Source organism: Phyllostomus discolor, chromosome 8 (assembly GCF_004126475.2).
Source record: "Phyllostomus discolor isolate MPI-MPIP mPhyDis1 chromosome 8, mPhyDis1.pri.v3, whole genome shotgun sequence".
Taxonomy (NCBI): Eukaryota; Metazoa; Chordata; class Mammalia; order Chiroptera; family Phyllostomidae; genus Phyllostomus; species Phyllostomus discolor.
The window spans coordinates 46,058,895-46,077,938 of NC_040910.2; the positions used below are offsets into that span (position 1 = coordinate 46,058,895).

The 19,044-nt window shown below is 52.9% G+C and overlaps 1 protein-coding gene and 1 non-coding gene across 2 annotated transcripts; both read left to right on the plus strand.

Annotated features, from left to right (window-relative positions):
* The first annotated feature begins 1,872 nt into the window (after positions 1–1,872).
* On the plus strand, positions 1,873–18,562 carry TNPO2 (transportin 2). The gene is given in 35 exon segments (XM_028521329.2): positions 1,873–2,126; positions 3,282–3,562; positions 4,133–4,208; positions 4,291–4,329; positions 4,332–4,439; positions 6,180–6,286; positions 6,369–6,502; positions 6,582–6,663; positions 6,739–6,861; positions 6,949–7,067; positions 8,127–8,187; positions 8,287–8,452; positions 8,637–8,660; positions 8,663–8,698; positions 8,701–8,733; positions 8,736–8,785; positions 12,166–12,343; positions 12,346–12,445; positions 12,650–12,821; positions 13,272–13,358; positions 13,435–13,542; positions 13,625–13,783; positions 14,267–14,314; positions 14,316–14,355; positions 14,543–14,559; positions 14,561–14,642; positions 15,210–15,305; positions 15,637–15,650; positions 15,652–15,716; positions 15,989–16,008; positions 16,011–16,087; positions 16,166–16,240; positions 16,354–16,396; positions 16,399–16,453; positions 16,561–18,562. Coding segments are annotated over 34 exon segments (2,781 nt in total). The 5' UTR covers positions 1,873–2,126; positions 3,282–3,463; the 3' UTR covers positions 16,649–18,562.
* On the plus strand, positions 12,502–12,570 carry LOC114504437. The gene has a single exon (XR_003685206.1). It is a non-coding gene; the product is annotated as a small nucleolar RNA SNORD41 (small nucleolar RNA).
* Positions 18,563–19,044: the final 482 nt, after the last annotated feature.

The window sequence follows — 19,044 nt, forward strand, 5'->3', positions numbered from 1 at the left end:
ACGGGTGCAGTGTGGTAACATGCTCAGGCAGGGAGGTAAAGTGATAAGCGTTTGCCTCCTATCTCAGATTCATGGTTGGGCATCAGCTCCTTGAGTTTCATTTGCCCTGAGAGCTTCTACATGAAGTAAGTTTGTTGTGTACATGGCTGTTCAGAGAATTACAATGGGAAATCTCCTGACTGGCGGTAGGTGCTTAAGAAATGGGGGGGGGGGTGGGGGTTGCCCGTCAACACACGGGCTGGAGAGAAGACTTCCATCAGTCCCAATACTGTGGGCCATACAGGCAGCAGGGGCCACATTATTCCACCTCCATGCACGCTTCCCTGGAGGTTTGCACAGAGTCCCTAGAAACTGCGTGTTAAAAAAGGAGGTGAACCTTCATAAATTCTTTCCTGCGTCTCTAACCCTTATATGGGGTAGCCCCCCGCCCTAAGCAGAAAACTACCTGTCCTACGCTCTCCGGAAACCTCCAAACCTAGTGTCAGCCGCTCAGCCTAATTGCTCTACGCCCACCTTCAGGGCTCTCCAGATACCTGGGTTTTGAGCCCCTAAGCCCGCGCGCCAGGCTGGAGGGAATTTGTAGTTCAGGCAAGTTCCAGCGCTACTGAAGGCCGTTGCGCAGGCGTAGGCAGCGGCTCTGGGCACGTGTCTCAGGTCCAATGTTTGTCCAGCCTAGCCAGCTGAGGTGGGAATCCCCGGAATCCGACTGTCAGGCTGGGGCTAGGTGTCAGTGGACCTTTCCCAAAAACAGTGCTCCGCGAGAGATGTCTTAGGTTCCTGTATTTTATGGACGAACAGAGCTGGGACTGACTTTGCCAAAGGGAAGTGGACTGAGAAACCGATCTCCTTCCTCCATGGGGGCAAAAATTGACCTTGTGCCTCTCTCAAAGCCAAAAAGTTTCTCAGGGCAGGGCTGGATTGTTCTTTGGGATTAGAGCATTAGTTGATTAAATTCAGTAAATATTGGTTTAGGAAGGGACTGACTATAGTGAAAGGATGGCCTTGGACCCCTCCCGGTAGATGCCATGTTATGAAACAATTTTGGTGATGCTTAACTTACCTCTAATCCAGCAAACTACTATTTTTATACCTATTTGACAGGTGGGGAAACTAAGGCTGTCAGTGGCAGGAGGGAAAACTGGTCTTCCAGGGTCTCCAGCCCCACCCTGCTCTTAAGGGGAAGAGGGCCCCACTATGTCCCTATGTCCTCCGACGGTGCAAAGGTCACAAAAATGTCTTCCTTCGTGACCGGCCCCTGCCTAAATTTCCTGGGCTGTCCCGCTTTATTCAGCCTCAGGTGGGGAAAGGGATTAGGTCGTTTTGATCCGGCGTTTATTTTATTAGTTAATTAATATTTTTATATTCTTGTGAGTTTTTTCAAATCCTTGTAAAAATTGTTAAACAGTACTGGAAAATATGTAACCTAAAATGTAGCAGGTTTCTGTAGAAAGCCAGCCTGTCTCAAGCATTCCTTTTGTCTGGCTTTTTTGTGTGTGTGTCTCGGGTATAAAGTCCACTCCAGGCTGTCCCCTCCACTCCTTCCTTGAACACAGACTGTCCTCCTACAGAGTATCCTCTGGGTGCGGAGAAGGAGGCACAGTTCAATGCTTAGAGGAGGGGGTGACAAACGCGCAGCTATCTCTGGGTGAGAGGTTCCGGTGTTTATGACACCTCAAAAGTCCCCACGCGCCACCGAATTCAGCTCCCAGCAAAGAGCTTCCGCGTGAGAGCCTCTGAGAAAAACGAGACGCTAGGAGGATCGACCGGCCAGAGAGGCCGAGAGAGCGCGAAGAGAGAGAGAGAGAGAGAGAGAGAGACAGAGAGAGAGAGAGAGAGAGAGAGACACACGCTAACTCCTGGCCACGTGATCCAACCACGGCGGGGCCTGGGTCTCCCCGGTGGCAGGCCACGTGTGAAGGCTCCTTCTTCCAATTGGCTCTGCTAGGCCAATTTGAACGGTGTACGGGAGCCGCCGTGGCTCAAATACGGGTGCGTTTTTTCTTTTCTTTTTTTTTTTTTCTTTTTTCTTTTTTTTTTTTTTAATTCCCTCGCTTTGGCTCCCTCCTTCCGCTCGAGTCTCACGAGAAGGCGCAGCACAAGGCGCTGCCGCTGCTCTCTCCAGCCCGGTAAGTGGGCCTTACGCACAACCAGGTCATCTCGGTTCCGGTTTGCGTTGAACCCCGCCAAGGTCCGTACCTGTGCAGCGTGCGGCCCGGGCATTAGGGCGGCTCCTGACCCGGAAAGGCCGAGAACCCGGTTGGGCCCGATTCTCCAGGCAGCTAGAATGGGCAGAGGGTGGGGGCTGGGGGAAACGGAGCCGGGCTTAGGGGGTGGGGCCTCGGAGCTCGGCGAGATCCTGGTGTCGTGAGAACCCGGCCAGTGGGGCGCCTGGGGTCGGGCTGGAGGGGATGTAATTGGGAGACGTCGCAGGAATCGGGTGTGTGTGTGGGGGGAGGGGGGTAGGCTGTTTGGGGGGGGCTCACTGAAAAGTTGGGGGGTTTTGCTTGGCTCTGTTAGGGAGACTTCGGCCTGGAGGGCTTTGCTGGGTCCGACTATAAGGCGTCTCTGGGATCCGTTGGGAGGTGTGCTGGAAGGGGAGAGTGCTCGGGGCCATGCTTAATTGGCGAAAGCCGCAGAGATCCGATGAAGGTTGCTAGCTCGTGGAGGTGGTGGGGCTTGGCCAAACTTCATTGGGGAAGAAGCAGAGATCCGTCAGCAGGAGATAATGCTGACTTGGGGCGGAGGGCGGGAATGGAGGAGGCTTGGGCAGACCTGATTGGGGAAAGGGACGGGGGCTTGTCAAGGGGGCTCTTGTCGCGGAGTGGGCACACTTGACCGGCTCTCCTTCGGAGAGGCAAAGCGGACCAGTCTTCTGGCCTGATGAAAGGGAATCGCTGAACGGGGTCTGGCTAGGCCAGAATGGGGGAAGTCTGGCATCCGGCTGAGCTTGGCGGTCCGGATGCCAGGAAGCGGCAGGGATCAGGTGCAGCTGTGGAGGCTCAGAGACTAGACTGGAGCAGAGGAGGCGTCAGGGATGTGGGGGAGCTTGAGGGCTGGATTTCGGAAGAAGGTAGATCCTTAGGGACCGTACCTGCACCCGGGAGACCACGGGACCGGAGCGTTATCGAGGCCTGGGGCAGGGCACTTGGATGAAATGGCTGGGCCCTCTCCTAGCGGCTTGTGAGGGACGCGGAAGCCTTAGGGCCTGCAGCCTGGAGTAGATGCAGGGGCTGCCCTGGGAAGAAGGCCCGGCCACGGCCTCCTATGCCTCTCTTTCACAGCACCCCGCCCATGCTCCCGAGCCCACAGGACCCCGTGACTGCGTGTGCCGTGAATGGTGCAGCTGGCGGGGACCCCTCACTTGGGTTGGCTGGATTGGTGGCCTCTGCCTACCCGCTGAGAGCAGTCCCTGCATTCCACTTCCCCTGACCCTGGCCCCTACCCCTGCAGCTCGCCTTGTGCCATGGACTGGCAGCCAGATGAGCAGGGCCTGCAGCAGGTCCTACAGCTGCTCAAAGACTCGCAGTCACCCAATACAGCCACTCAGCGTATCGTGCAGGATGTATCCTTCCTTTTGGGCCTGGGGGAAGGGGCGGACATCTACATCCCCTAAAGGCCACAGAGGATAGGGCCCACCCCCTACCCCCCAAGACTGCTGTGGTTAGGAGCTGGCCTTGGCAGAGAGTTAAGGATTAGAATTTTGGGGCCCCATTCCCAGAAGAAATATGACTGTGGGGCAGGGGAGGAATGACACCTTTAGTTGGGACTCAGCTTTGGTTTAGGTTCATTGTTAAGATTTTTGTTTCAATTGGTTGTTTAAAATACTATAAGTTAAACTTTAAAAATATTTCGAGCACTGACAAGTTTCACTTGAAAACATGGACCTGCTAACTCTCTTCTGCTCTGGCCAGATCTTCAGGGGTGGTGGGGAGCTCAGGCATGCTTCCCCACATCCTGGATGAATTTGACGTGCCTGAAAAGTTGCATTGTTCTGGGCATGGGTATTGACAAGTGGAGTCCCAGGAGCTTGCTACCTGGTCCCAGAGGTCAGAGGTACTATTAGCTACATGGCAGTAAGGTGGCTCCACCTGGGGAAGGCCCTTGTCTCCCAAGTCCCTTAACAACCTGGCAGAAACTCAAACAACTGAACCAGTTTCCTGACTTCAACAACTATCTGATCTTCGTCCTGACCAGACTCAAGTCAGAAGGTATGATACCCTTGATGCCCTCCATGCAGGCTAGACCCTGTTCTCTCTCCTGTAGTCCTGAGCCTCAGCCCTCTTCCTGCAGATGAGCCGACTCGCTCTCTCAGTGGTCTCATCCTTAAGAACACGTGAAGGCACATTATCAGAGCTTTCCACCACCTGTGGCTGACTTCATCAAACAAGAGTGTCTCAACAACATCGGCGATGCCTCCTCACTCATCCGAGCCACCATAGGTAAGGGGGGGGGGGCAGTGGGAGTCAGCCTGTGATGAACATCCTGTGCTCTCACTCTCAGCCAAGAAGCACTCAGAATGTTAAGGGTATTGATTCACTGTGGATAATAGAACTATTATTGTCGCCATTTTGCAGATGAGGAAACTGAGGCACAGAAGGGTCAAGGGATTGCCTTGTAAGTGGCTGAGCTCAGAAGTGACCAGTGCAGGTCCATGCTCTGAACCACTCCCTCCTGAAACCTTTGTTCTTGTTTCTGAGGCAGTTACTCAATGTCCTGAGTTTTATGTTTAGATCCTGAGAAGGCAGCAGGTATAAAATCAGCTCCCTGCTCTTGTGGAACTGGGTGTCCTTAATGAGGTAGCTTTGCCTTGGAGCCTTCCTGATTCCTGGAAGGCTGCCTGAGGTAGTTAACACAAGGATGACTAGAATTTCCCAGCAGTTTATCTTAAGCCTTTTCACTGCTGATAAACACCAACTCTACTGTTACCATTTTCCAGTTTAACCTCCCTTTCCAGAGAGGTTAGTTGACATATAATGACTTACGTTTTTTTCTTTAAAATCTTTGTTAACTTTTAACACTTGCTTTTATAAGGATGTTGTATGTAACTGTTTTAAATGAAAGACAAATGTGCTTGCCCTGAAGGGAAGGTAGTCTTAAAATGCAGTAAAGACAGAAAAATAGTGTTAGATTTGAGATAGATATCTTGGGGCCTGCTGCTTCTGTTAAAAGAGACCCTCAACCCTGACAGTACCCCCCTCTGATGCCAGCAGAAAGACCTGGACTTATTAAGCTCCCTCCTACTGTCAGGTTCTGCTCTAGTACTTGACTTAAGGTCACTGAAGTTTCCCAGTAGCCCTACTAGGCCTGTGGTCTTTGTCCCCATCGAGGCACAAAGAGGTTGGGTAATGTGGCTAACATCACACAGACAGAGAGGAGCCTGGGACTGTCTTCACAGTCTACCTCAGGGAGCACCTTTCCTAGCAGACCTGTGAGTCTGGGTCCTCTGGAATGTTGGCACTGGCAGCTTCTTCCCTTAGGAAAGACTGCCACCTTCTGGCTTTAAATATTATCTCTTTGCTGACATCACCCACATTTAGCTCAACTGCCAGACACTTATCCTGCCCTCATGCTTTAGATACCTACTGCAGGTTGTATGGGTTTCTAGTGAGCAGTACAAGCTCTCAAGACGCCATGTGACCCTGCAGAACCTTCCCGCTGCCCCCTCCCCACCCTCACTTCCTCCCACTCTGCCCACTGGCTCCTTACCCACCTGTAAACTCTCCAGGCCCGCCCTGTCCCCAGGCCTTTGCACCTGCCATTCCCTCTGCCTGGGATGCTCTTTCCCCAGAGACCTGGATGACTTCTCCCTCACCTCTTTCAGGTCTTTGCTCAGATAGCAAGATGTCTCCTGGAGGAGGCTATGGACATCCAATTTTAAGTTGCTACTCTCATCTCAGCTGTTGCTAGCCATCTCTTTTGCTTTATTTCCCTCTTTAGCTCTTGGCATATAGCCTCCCAGGCCTTTTGTGGGTTTATGTTAACCTCACAGCAGAGACTTTGTATTTAGTTCTGTGCTGCATTCTGGAGTCTGGAACAGACTGACAGTAAGGCTCAGAGGATCTCAGAAGGGGTGTAGAGGGCTTATGCTGGGAGCATCCCGAGTGTGGCAGGGAGCACTGGGGTGCTGAGCAAGCCCACCTGCGCCCAGCCTGAGGACGCGTCCTTTCCTGGCCACCCAGGCATTCTCATCACCACCATCGCTTCCAAGGGTGAGCTGCAGATGTGGCCTGAGCTGCTGCCCCAGCTGTGCAACCTGCTCAACTCAGAGGATTACAACACATGTGAGGTAGGTGGCAAGCCAGGGGCTACCTAGGTGGGAGCTGGGGCTGGATCTGGACCCACACCCATGTATGCTCCTCCCCACTCAGGGAGCCTTTGGAGCCCTGCAGAAGATCTGTGAAGACTCATCTGAGCTCCTGGACAGTGACGCCCTCAACAGACCCCTCAACATCATGATCCCCAAGTTCTTGCAGTTCTTCAAGCACTGCAGCCCCAAGATCCGGTGGGTGCACCTCCCCAGGGGTCTGCAGGGCGCCTGGGGAGGGCAGGGTGGGGTGACCCACATGCCCACTCCCTGCCAGGTCCCATGCTATTGCCTGCGTGAACCAGTTCATCATGGACCGGGCTCAGGCGCTGATGGACAATATTGACACTTTCATTGAGGTAGGCCTCCAGATTGGGGGTGAGCATGGTGAGGAACAGAGGTCCCCACTGTGGCTGATCCTGCCTTCCCTGCAGCACCTGTTTGCCCTGGCCGTGGATGATGACCCCGAGGTGCGGAAGAATGTGTGCCGTGCCCTGGTGATGCTGCTGGAAGTACGAATCGACAGGCTCATCCCCCACATGCATAGCATTATCCAGGTGTGCATACCTAACCCTGCCTGGGGGAGGGTGCTCCGGGGCTGGGGGCACAGAGGAAGCCTTCAGCTTTTCTTTCACCTATCCCAGTACATGCTACAGAGGACCCAGGACCATGATGAGAATGTTGCCCTTGAGGCCTGTGAGTTCTGGCTGACGCTGGCTGAGCAGCCCATCTGCAAGGACGTCCTGGCCTCCCACCTGGTCCAGTGAGTGCTTCTCGTGTTCACTGTCCCACCCCAGGCTCCACTTCTTTTTCTCAATTTGCTTCCTATGGCAGCATACATTTTGCAAGTGATAGGAATGGTTTCTTTAAAGATTTTACTTATTCATTTTTAGAGAGGGGAAAGGAGAAAGGAAGAAAGAAAGGGAGAGAAACATCAATGTGTGGTTGTCCCTTACACGCCCCGCACTGGGAACCTTTCCTCCAACCCAGGCATGTGCCCTGACTGGGAATCGAATCAGAGACCTTTTGGTTCCGAGGCTGGTGCTCAATCCACTGAGCCACACAGCCAGGGCTGAATGTAGTTTTAATGGCTTAAAAATTAGGTAAGTTATAGGTGGAATAAATGAGAAGTCAAGAGAGGCTTCAGGCATAGCTGGATCTAGGTGCTGAAAGGATGTGAAAGGCAACTGTCTAGTCTCAGATTTACTTCATCTGCATTGGTTTTGTTCTCAGGCATGGCCTTCCTTCACGGTTGTGCTGGGGTCTTCTATACTTTACAACTTACGAACCTCTGCAAAATAATTTTCCTGCCCAGTATCTCCAGTAAAAGTCCTAGGGACAACTTGGATCACTCACCTATCCCCAAATCAGTGAAGACTCTAATCAAATTTCTTATCCCAGGGTCCATGGCACCAGCTGAGGGGGCTGGCTGCCCTATATGTTTATTCCCCTAACCTCACTCCATCCCAGGCAAGTGCCTAGTGACTGAGCCATATGTGCCTGCCTTATTGCATTCTAGGGATCAGGCCCTGTTCTAAGCTTCCAGTGTATTCCAGAGGTTTGGATTTCCTGGAGTGGCCAGGTCTGGGTCAAGAGCTTCCTGTGGAGCCAGGAGTGATGTCCGCTCTGTCCCTGTCACAGTGGCTGAGACCCGGGTTGGGGTAGCTACCACTAAGGGAGATTAATGGATGTGGGGCCAGCAGAATCAGTGTGTGATGTACAGTTGGCCCCTGACTCTCCCCTCTGTACTTCGCTTCCCTCTCACTCAGACATTTAGCCCCCAGGGGGCCCTGTTCCCAATGAATAGCCTCTTTCCCAACAGGTTGATCCCCATCCTGGTGAATGGGATGAAGTACTCGGAAAATTGACATTATCTGCTCAAGGTCAGCAGGTTCAATACTGGGTCCAGTAAGGTGGGGTGAGGGTGGGGGTGTAGGGGCTGGGGCCCTCGTGGTGCTCAGTGGGTCCTGCCTGGCCCACAGGGGGATGTGGAAGAGGATGAGGCAGTCCCTGACAGTGAACAGGACATTAAGCCACGCTTTCACAAGTCACGCACAGTGACATTGCCCCATGAGGCTGAGAGGCCTGACAGCTCTGAGGATGCAGAGGATGATGATGATGACGATGCTTTGTCCGACTGGAATCTAAGTACGTGGCTTGGGCTGGGGTTGGTGTTGGGTAGAAGCCCTGGGTTCCCTCTTGGAGATGATGAGAAGCCTAATTGGAGCAGATCACAAAGATCCTAATCATGATCTCTGGTCTGGGGGTACGGTTGAGGAAGCCCTGCCTGATGGGCTTCTGAGCCTGCCCCCAATTTCCCTTCTGGCTTCAGGGAAGTGTTCAGCGGCTGCACTGGACGTTTGGCTAACGTCTTCCTGGAAGAACTACTGCCCCACCTCTTCCCCTGCTCAAGGGCCTCCTCTTCCACCCGAGTGGGTAGTCAAGGAGTCAGGCATTCTGGTGCTGGTGCCATTGCTGAGGGTGAGTGCCCTGCTGTCCTGGCTATGTGTGACTTCTGACGGCCTGTCCTGGCATGTGACTGGGTCTGGCCCAAGTGGGACTGGCCTGTGGTGAGGGGCCATATCATCCCTGTTTTCTATAAAGTCCTTCTCAGCCCCTTCAGATAGCTGTGGGATTTCAGTCTTCCTCTCAACCTGTGATCCTGAAAGGAACCTCAAATCCTGAAATGCACATTCTCTCAGTTCTCAGGACAGGCAAGTTCTGTGAGGTTATAAGCAAAATTATAACTATAACAGCAGTAATAGTCACTTTTTCAGTGCATGTCCCGTGGCAGGCAGCTGGTCCTAGGGGCTTGTGCCATTTGACGAGCGTTGGATTCATAGATGGGGAAGCTGAGGTACAGAGGGATGGACATCACCTCCCCATTTATCCAGGGTGCCGCTGGGCCTCAGACCTGCTCCCTGGCTGCAGGGTTGGCCTGCTAGAATAAGTGTGCAGTGGTAGTACTTCTTTAAATTCACATGGTGTGCTGTTACTGGCCTGGCTTTTGAGCACCCTTTGTACTAATGGAGTGTATGGCTTGGATGACCAGAGAGGGCTTTGTGAGTCTATTGTGGGCATCACTTGTGACTGCCTCAGCATATAGACCTGTCCTAAAAGTTCAGAAGCCTTCACCCTGGAGAGCTTTCAGAATTACCCAAGGAGAGAGAGATTTTTGGTCCAGATGGAGGAATAGGTAATTCCTTGCTTCCATGTACAACTATAGCAAAAAATAACAGCTGCACTACAAAAACAAATATCACTCAGAATTGTCAGAAAATTGAACTGTGTAGAAGTCTGACAACCAAGGATCTAAAGAAGCCACGTTTACCTAGATGGTAGGAGGAGTGGAGACACAGAGACACTGAGTCGCATGGAGAGGCACGGAGATGGGAGTGGGTGGTTTCATATCCACGTGCAGTAGGTTAAAAAAATGGGAGGGATACCTTGGGAGCGAGGGATCCCAGTCACAGTCCAGACTACCCAGCCCAGGGTCCAAGTGCCAGGAAGATAAATCTCCATAACTTTTGGCTGTAAAAACCAGTGGGGTTGGGGCAGTGAAGAAACTGTGTCCTCTTAAAGGGCCCACAACGGACCTAGGACTCACGCAGACCCACCCCTTCTGGGATTCAGCACCAGCTTAACAGTTTGAAGGGCACCAGGAAGGGCAATAGGAAGGGCAATAGGAAGAATGTGGGTGTGTGAGTGGGGAGGCTAGATTACTCCTGGCAGAAGTCCTGAGGCCAGGCAGTGACATTGTCCCCTCTGCAGCCCTCCCCCACATAGCAACAGAGTGGTGATACAGGTTGCCCTGCCCTGGCAATCACCCTAAGGCTCCACTCCATACAACTTAATAGGTATGCTATCAGAAGTCAAGCAGTTTTACCTAATGCATAGAAACAAACACAAGGAGGCTGCTAAATGAGGGAGACAGAATATGGCCCAAATGAAAGAACAGAACAAAACTCCAGAAAAAGGACTAAATGAAATGGAGATAAGCAACCTATCAGTTGCAGATTTCAAAACACAGGTTATCAGGATGCTACAGGAATTCCCTGGGTACTTCAATGCCATAAAAGCAGACCCAGGCAGAAATGAAGGTTGCAATTAAGTGAAGTAAAATCTACAGGAGCCAACAGTGAGAGGATGAAGCCGAGAATCAAATCAACGATTTGGAATGCAAGGGAGGAAAAAACATTCAATCAGAACACAGAAAGAAAAAATAAAAAAAAACAAAACAGAATAGGCTTAGGGCCATTTTTAAACATACTAATATCCAATCATAGGGGTGCCAGAAGGAGAAGAGGAAGAGCAGGAAATTGAAAACAAGTTAAAAAAAATGAAAAGCTTCCCTAATTTGGTGAAGGAAATAGACATACAAGTCTAGGAAGTGCAGAGTCCCAAATAAGATAGACCCAAAGAGGGACACATCAAGACACCACAATTAAAATGCCAAAGGTTAAAGAATCTTTAAAAACGCAAGAAAGAAGCACCTACAAAGGAGTTCCCATAAGACTGTCAGCTGATTTCTCAAAGAAACTGCAGGCTAGAAGGGACTACAACCTAGGTTACTTTGTCCAGCAAAGCTATCATTTAGAATGGAAGGGCAAATAAAACACTTCTCAGACAAGGTAAGCTAAAGGAGTTCATCACCAAGCCATTATTATATGAAATGCTAAAGGGAATTATATAAGAAAAAGATAAAGCCTTGGCTTGTGTGGATCAGTGGATTGAGTGCCAGCCTGCAACCAACGGGTCGTCAGTTTGATTCCCGTCAGGGCACATGCCTGGGTTGTGGGCCAGGTCCCCAGTAGCACAAGAGGCAACCACACAATTGATGTTTCCTTCTCTCCCTGCTTTCCCCTCTCTCTAAAATCTGTAGAAAGAAGAGGTCAAAAAGAACATTAGAATGGCAATAAATTCACAACTATCAACAACTTAATCTGAAAAACTAAGCAAACCAGCAGAACAGGAACAGAATCCTAGATGGGGAGATCACTTGGGGGGTTATCAGTTGGGAAGGGAAAGGGGGAAGGGTACAGGGATTTAGCAGCACAAATAAACAGGGGAATGGAGAAGCCGAAGAACTTAAATGCATGAGCCATGGACATAAACTAAGTGGGGGATTGCTGGGGGTACTGGTGGAGAGGGACAAAGGGGGGAAAAAGTTGGGACACCTGTAATAGCATAATCAAAATACATTTTTAAAAAATTGAGGGCTTTTCTCACAAAGTAAGTAATATAGCTTATGTTACTGCATGTACATGTGTCGGTAGACTGCATTAGTTGTTCTACGTACTCACAGGAAAAGACCTAGAAGAACTGACTCTAAATCTATAAAAACAGGTCATTTAATAGGGGTCGTACTATTATCTGTGCTCTCTAATTGAAAAACATGCTCATGATTCTTTTTTCTTTTCAAGAATTTTTATTCATTGATTTGAGAAACATCGGTTTGTTGTTCCACCTATTTATGAATTCATGGGTTGATCCTTGTACATGTCCTGATCGGGGGTCAACCCACAACCTTGGAGCGTTGAGACGATACTCCATCCACCTCAGTTACCCAGCCAGGGCTCGTGGTTCTCCTTTAAAAAGATGATGAAAAATAGAAATTAGAAAAGTCCAAAAAAAGGTTTTAAAAGTAAAGGACTTCCTACCCATTGGGGTCACCGCTGTCCACAAAGCCCAGTCATTGTGTAGCTCGGATCATCTGTGGGTTAATGAGTGACTGTGTTGGGGTAGAGCTGATGGTTTGCTTTCCCTCCTGACCCTACCTTTCACTGGCCTCTGGACTGAGCCAGTTATTCAATCTCTGAGCCTCAGTTTCCCCATCTGTCAGGTTCTGCTGATCTCTAAAGGGTGAGTGTGGCCGTGCTCAGCTGGGCTCAGGTTTGCCCCCTGCCGTCCTTGCAGGCTGCATGCAGGGCATGGTGCCCTACCTTCCTGAGCTGATCCCGCACCTCATCCAGTGCCTGTCGGACAAGAAGGCCCTGGTTCGCTCTATCGCCTGCTGGACACTGAGCCGCTATGCCCACTGGTGGTCAGCCAGCCGCCAGACATGCACCTCAAGCCTCTGATGACAGAATTGCTGAAGCGCATTCTGGATGGCAACAAGAGGGTGCAGGAGGCAGCCTGCAGGTGATTTCTGACCCCTGGCCCCACAGTCCTCACCCCCTGTGCCTCTGGCTGCCCTTCGGGAAGTGATGACACTCATTACCCCTGACATCCGCTGATTCCTATTGTATTCGTACTGGCTGATCCCGAGTGCCCCCTCCTGTCTCTACATGCCCATGGCCCAGCCCTCACCTCTAGGTGCCCACTGAGCCCTTTCCCACCTTCCAGTGCCTTCGCCACCCTGGAGGAAGAGGCCTGCACGGAGCTGGTGCCCTACCTCAGCTATATCCTGGATACTCTTGTGTTTGCTTTTGGCAAGTACCAGCACAAGAACCTACTCATCCTCTATGATGCCATTGGCACCCTGGCTGATTCTGTGGGCCACCACCTCAACCAGCCGGTGAGACCCCACTGCAGCTCCCTCTTCCTAATTCTCTGCTCCCCTCTGGCATCCAGTGACCTGGCGGCGACCCTGTGTTGCACGCCAGGGCCATGGCCATGACCTCAACAGGCAGACAACTCCGGGCCCCTGCCCTCGCCCTGCTCCCAGTCTAGTGGGGGAGACAGACAGTTATGAGACAGTGTGGTAAGTGCTGTGCTGGGGGAGCTCAGGGGGCTGTGGGAACTAGGATGCTGATCCAGGCTTCTGAAGGGGCAGGGGTGGATAGGGTGGGGCTTGGGATGGGTCAGAAGAACTTGGAGGTCTGACGGATGGTGAGGCCTTGCAGGCCCCATGAGCCACAAGGAGGAGCCCAGGCTTTATTGCTCAGGCGATGGGCGATGGATGGCCTTGCTAGTTCTCAGGCCGCTACCTCTACCCAGAAAGTCCCACTTCTTGTTCCCCTTGCAGGAATACATCCAGAAGCTGATGCCCCCGCTCATCCAGAAGTGGAACGAACTCAAGGATGAAGACAAGGACCTCTTCCCTTTGTTAGAGGTGGGTGACTCCAGGCTCCCAGTTGCACCATGCCCCACTCCACCTAAATTCGCCTCTCCTGCCTTCCTCCCACCAGTGTCTGTCATCCGTGGCCACTGCCCTGCAGAGCGGCTTCCTGCCCTACTGTGAGCCTGTCTACCAGCGCTGCGTCACACTGGTGCAGAAGACACTGGCCCAGGCCATGGTGAGCACCTGCCCACCCCTCTGCTGCTGCCCCAGCCCTGGTCTGCCGCCCTCACCCTCCCGCCCACCCCAACTGTGCCCAGATGTACACCCAGCACCCTGAGCAGTATGAGGCCCCCGACAAGGACTTCATGATCGTGGCGTTAGACCTGCTCAGCGGCCTGGCCGAGGGCCTGGGTGGCCATGTGGAGCAGCTGGTGGCCCGCAGCAACATCATGACACTGCTCTTCCAGTGCATGCAGGTGGGTGGGCACCCTTCGAAGGCCTCTCTCAGTGATGACAGCCTGTATGGGCCACCCTGGGGGAGGGGTCAGGGCCAGGAAAGGGGGCCTATAAAAAAAACAACCCTGTAATTATTTAAAAGGGGATTCAAATAGGACATGAGTAAAAGCCTCATTTTTCAAGCCAACAATGTAGAAATTTAGAGGTAGGAAATGGAAAGCACAGCTCCTCCAACATTACCCCCCGACCTATGTATCAGGAGGGCCAGCAGTTTACATGTGGCCTCCCCCAGCTGTAGCTGTGTCCTGAGCCAGGCACTCGTTCTCATGGCCCGAGTCCTGAGTACATAGAGGTCTGCAGCCATCAGTGCTGAGAAGTAGAAGGGTCAGGCTATGCCCCAGAACTGACGTGCTCCCCTAGCTGCCCTGAACTAAGGGATTATTGAGGTCTTGGCTTGTTGCGGGAGGGGAGCCCTGCCATGCTTACCCTGCTCTGACTCCCAGGACTCGATGCCTGAGGTCCGGCAGAGCTCCTTTGCCCTCCTGGGAGAACCTCACCAAAGCCTGCTTCATCCACGTCAAGCCCTGCATTGGTATGACACCATCTTGTCCTTACCTCATAACCCTAGCTCTGGCCTCAAGTGATGAACAAATTGACCAGGGAAGACTGTGACCGAACTGGGACGTATTCGTACTGTCTGACGGGGCGTGCCCGGTCAGGGCAGGGAGCTTACCCTGGCAGGTCCTCCTGCTCAGCATCTCTCTTTCTTCTCCCACCAGCTGAGTTCATGCCCATTCCTGGGCACCAACTTGAACCCTGAGTTCATCTCTGTCTGCAACAATGCCCACTGGGCCATAGGCGAGATCTGCATGCAGATGGGTGAGTGCCCTGCAGGTGGGCAGGCCCTGCCCCTTCCTGTGGGCCTATTTCTGGCCTAGGGAGAGGAGCCTGGCTCTGAGCGACAGGCTTCCTCAAGAGGGTGCCAGTGCTCCTTGAGGAAGGCTCCCATGGGCCAGGGGTAAGAGGAAACTGAGTATTTTCATCAGAGATTGACCAAGTGGCTAAAAGGCAATCTGTGATTGGCTTCTGCAAAGAGGCAGGCCAGGAGGCCTGTTTCTGATTGGACTGTTTGCCACCTTCCCACCCTGAACACAGTTGGCTGAAAGGTTCCCACTGGGATTGGTGGGGAAACTTTGGCAGCTTCTCCTTCTCCCAAGGAAACTGGGCCATCTGGCCTTACCTCAGTGTTCAGGGGTGACTCCAGGGAAGCTTCTGCTGTTTGGAGGGTATGGGTCTGTCTCCAGTTGGCCATGGGTCCTGGCCTGGAGACCAACTGAAGAAGGTTTTTCGCTCCCTCACTGGATGCAGTCGGCCAGAGTCTAGATGTAACTGGATGGGTGGTGTGGGTGGCACGGGCTGTGTGCAGTTGACTCTCTGATCCCACAGGGGCAGAGATGCAGCCCTATGTGCAGATGGTCCTCAACAACCTGGTGGAGATCATTAACCGGCCCAACACACCCAAGACGCTGCTGGAAAACACAGGTGGGCACCAGGTCTGGGCTGCTGCTGCCCCCTTGCTCACCTCCCAGAGGTGGGCTTCTTGGCTGAGAGGGTAGTTAAGTGCTTTGGGAATGAACCAGGGAAGGTATCTGGAAGGACCTGGCAGTGGTTCTGGGAGGAGAGGCAAGAAAAATGCTGGCCTCCAGAGGAAGACCCAGTCTAGGCCAAGCTTCTGGGCCCCGGTGCCTGGCAGGAGCTATTCCCTTGGGGCCCGTGGGACAGGGCTGGTGCCTGGTGCCAGAGGCCTCGCCACGTACCGTCCGGGGGCCACTCGGGGTTGCAGGTCGCCTGACGAGTCCCTCTGCCATTCCAGCCATCACCATCGGCACGCCTAGGCTACGTGTGCCCACAGGAGGTGGCACCCATGCTGCAGCAGTTCATCCGACCTGGTGTGTGTTCACCTGTGTGGGGCCTCCTGTGTGGTGGGCTGGGCAGCAGAGCGGGTGGGACAGGTCCAACCCATGCCCTTGCCTTGCCCGCCCCAGCCTGCCCACTGTGGCAGCACGTCCCAGCCCCATTACCCACTGATCCCCCTGCTTCCCTCCATGCCCCGCAGACACATGGCCCACCCCACTCAGCCCCACTGCCCCCTGTTCCCAATGGATGCCCCCCCCCCCCCTGCCCCAGCCCTGCCAGCTGATTCCCTGCTGCTCACCTTCCCACAGGTGCACGTCCCTCAGGAACATCAGGACAATGAGGAGAAGGACTCAGCCTTCAGAGGCATCTGCATGATGATAGGCGTCAACCCTGGGGCCGTCGTGCAGGTTGGGGCGGCTGGGCTCTGAGGAAGGCACTGGGGCTGGCTCGGGCCGCCCCCTCACACGGGATTCGTCACATTTCAGGACTTTATTTTCTTCTGCGATGCTGTAGCCTCCTGGGTGAGCCCGAAGGATGACCTTCGGGACATGTTTTATAAGGTGAGCTCCTGCTTCACCCTGATGTAGTCTCAGGAGGCAGCAGCTGAGAGACCCTGTGTGGGAAGGGGCCAGGATCATTTGCTCTATTCTGGGTGCCCCTCCCGCCCCCCAAGATTCTCCATGGCTTCAAAGATCAAGTTGGGGAGGAGAACTGGCAGCATTCTCGGAGCAGTTCCCACCACTGCTCAAGAGAGGTTGGCTGCCTTCTATGGGGTCTAGAGGAGCATTGCAACTGCCAGGTGAGGACGGCCGCATGTACAGTGGGTATGGTACTGTCTTGGGCTGGGGAAGCACGGGCCCTGACCCCTTCTCTCCCGCAGGTTTCTGTCTGCAATCGTCAGCGGAGGGGTTGCTGGGGAGCACACAACTGCGTCCAGAAGTTGCCGTGCCCTGGTCGAGGGGGGTTAGGGAGGAGTGGAGTGGGACCCACAATCCAGATGCCTTCCCTGTCATCTACCTGCCATGCCTGGCCTGTGTGGCCAGCCCGCGGTGGGCAGGTGGGTGGGCCTCCACACATCCTACAGAAAGGGAGGGGGGGTGGGACTCCATGGCAACAAGGGCCCCTTTCTCTAAGTGGGGTCACCTCAGGCAGCCCACTTGGGCCAGCCATGTGGGAGGGAGGAATCAACACAGCCGACTAAATCCGGTTTAGGATGAAGCAGGGGGAAAGCAGGAGGGGAGGGGGGGTCCCTGTAAAGATGTGTACTCACGTACACGTGGCCATACGCATGTGCGGGCGCTGCTGCCAGCCAGGCTGGGCCAGCCGCCCCACCATTTCCCTGACTGCATGGAGACAGTAGAATTAGTGAACCCCTGAGTTAACCCATAAGGCCTTCCGTGTAACCTGCATCTAGAGTTTAAGGAGCTTCTGCTGTTTTACTGGAATTGGAGATGACTGGGGAGGGCTGGGTGGGTTGGGGTCCTCTTCCGGGAGCCCAGGGTGGGGTAAGAGGAAGGCCACCTTGGGGCTGTCCCATCAACACGCACACGCTTTGGACCTGCTCTGCACACTTCCTGCCAGCTCTCTGGCAGTCTCAGCCAGTGTGTCCCCTCCTTGTCCCTTCCCAGCCAGAAAAGTGGAGACCACAGGAATGGCTGGGGCTGGCCAGAGGTCCTCTTTCTCCCTTGTGCTCCAGTGACTTTTGAAGACACTGGCCTGGGGCCTTTTTTTTTTTTTTTTTTTTTGAGAGAGAGCTGTGGGTGGCCAGAGCTGCTGACACATACCTCCTCCCTCTCTCCATAAGCACGTCCATTTTAAGGGCAATCTATTTCTCTGCTTCTGAGAGCCTGGCTCAAGTTCCAGGCCGGAGTTTCTAAAATGAGGGCTGGGGCATTTAATTAGTGTTGATGCAGTGAAGGCTCATGCTTTGCCAGCAAGAAGGAAAGCAAGAACTTGGTGGAAAGGTGGTGTTTCCCCCACCTTGAGGCCATGAGGCTTCCTGTTCGTCATTGCTCCCAGTGGCCCTGAGAACCCATTAGATTGGGGATGTGGTCACAATGGGAGAGGCTCCCCTAGAACCAGAGGGAGTGTGGTTTCAAGTTGGCCTTGAAATGAAGCTGGACCCTGCAGCCTCCTTAAGCTTTTATTTTTTTCTCTTCCCCTGCTTTTTACTTCTTTGGGGGTCCCTTTTGTGGTTTTGGGGGGCTTGACTGGACTCCTGCATCCTGGGGCCTGCTCTGTCCATCCTGCTGGGTTCCTAGATCCCACCCCATCACAGCCCTGTCTTTTCTCATACAGGGTCAGGCCCTGCCTCTATCCCAAGGGGCACTTGGTGCACATTCCATAAATTCAGCTAATTCCCCCTTCCCACCTTGGAAACTCCAGCAGGTCTCTGGAAGCCATTTATTAAAAAAAGAAAAAAGAAAAAAAACCCATTTAATTTTCTGGTAATTCCAGTCCTTTGGAGAATCCTCTGCAGGGCCTTAGGGAGTGTGGATGGATTGGCTGTCTGATGGGCTTGGAAACTCCCCCACCCAGTTTGCGGGTGGGGCTCCAACCACCTCCAGAGAAGTGGGAGTCTGGTTCATCATCATTCTTTTTTAAAAAGAAAACTATTTAATTTTTAATTTATTTTTGGTTGGTTTTTGCACAATGAAGTTGTAGCTTCTCAACCTTCTCTCCTGCCCAGGGCTGCGGACCCTGACTGGCTTCGATCCGCAGATCTGCCTGTTCCCATGTCCCTTCTTTCCCTTCATTTTCTTCCTCCTGCAGGCTCCAGGGTCTGTTCATTTGTTACCATGCTGTGCTGGGGATTGGCGCCGAGGTGGCGTGAGATTCCACTTGTGTAGAACTTTGTTGAGTAAAGATCAGTTTCTTGTGAACCTTGGTCTCCATTTGGCCTCCTGTGTCCTTGGCTTTGGCAGTAGAGATGTTGAGGGAGGCTGTGAAAATGGGGATGCACAGGACTCAGGAAGTAATTCGGGGAGTGGGGGAGGAAATAAGCAATAACCAGGGACATTTCTTAGGACCCCAAGCATCGGTTTTCTTTCCTGTAAAATGGTTAAGGTGAATGTGAAAGGTGAAGATTAAATGTAACGTGGAGTGCATTATTACAAGTCACTAAATGTCCTCAGCTCACTAAAGGAGAACCATTAGTGTTACAGCCTAGGTTCAAGATCCCCACCTGCCTTAGACTAAACTGAGTGATAAGGGTCAAAGGCTTGCAGCACCTTCATCTTTGGCTGACTTCCACAACTGGATCACTGGGCATCTCAGACATTTTTATAGAAAGCTCAGCCCCTAGCACGAGGCCTGTGGGAGATAGGTAAGATATTAGCAACAATTACTGGGACAAATGAGAAAC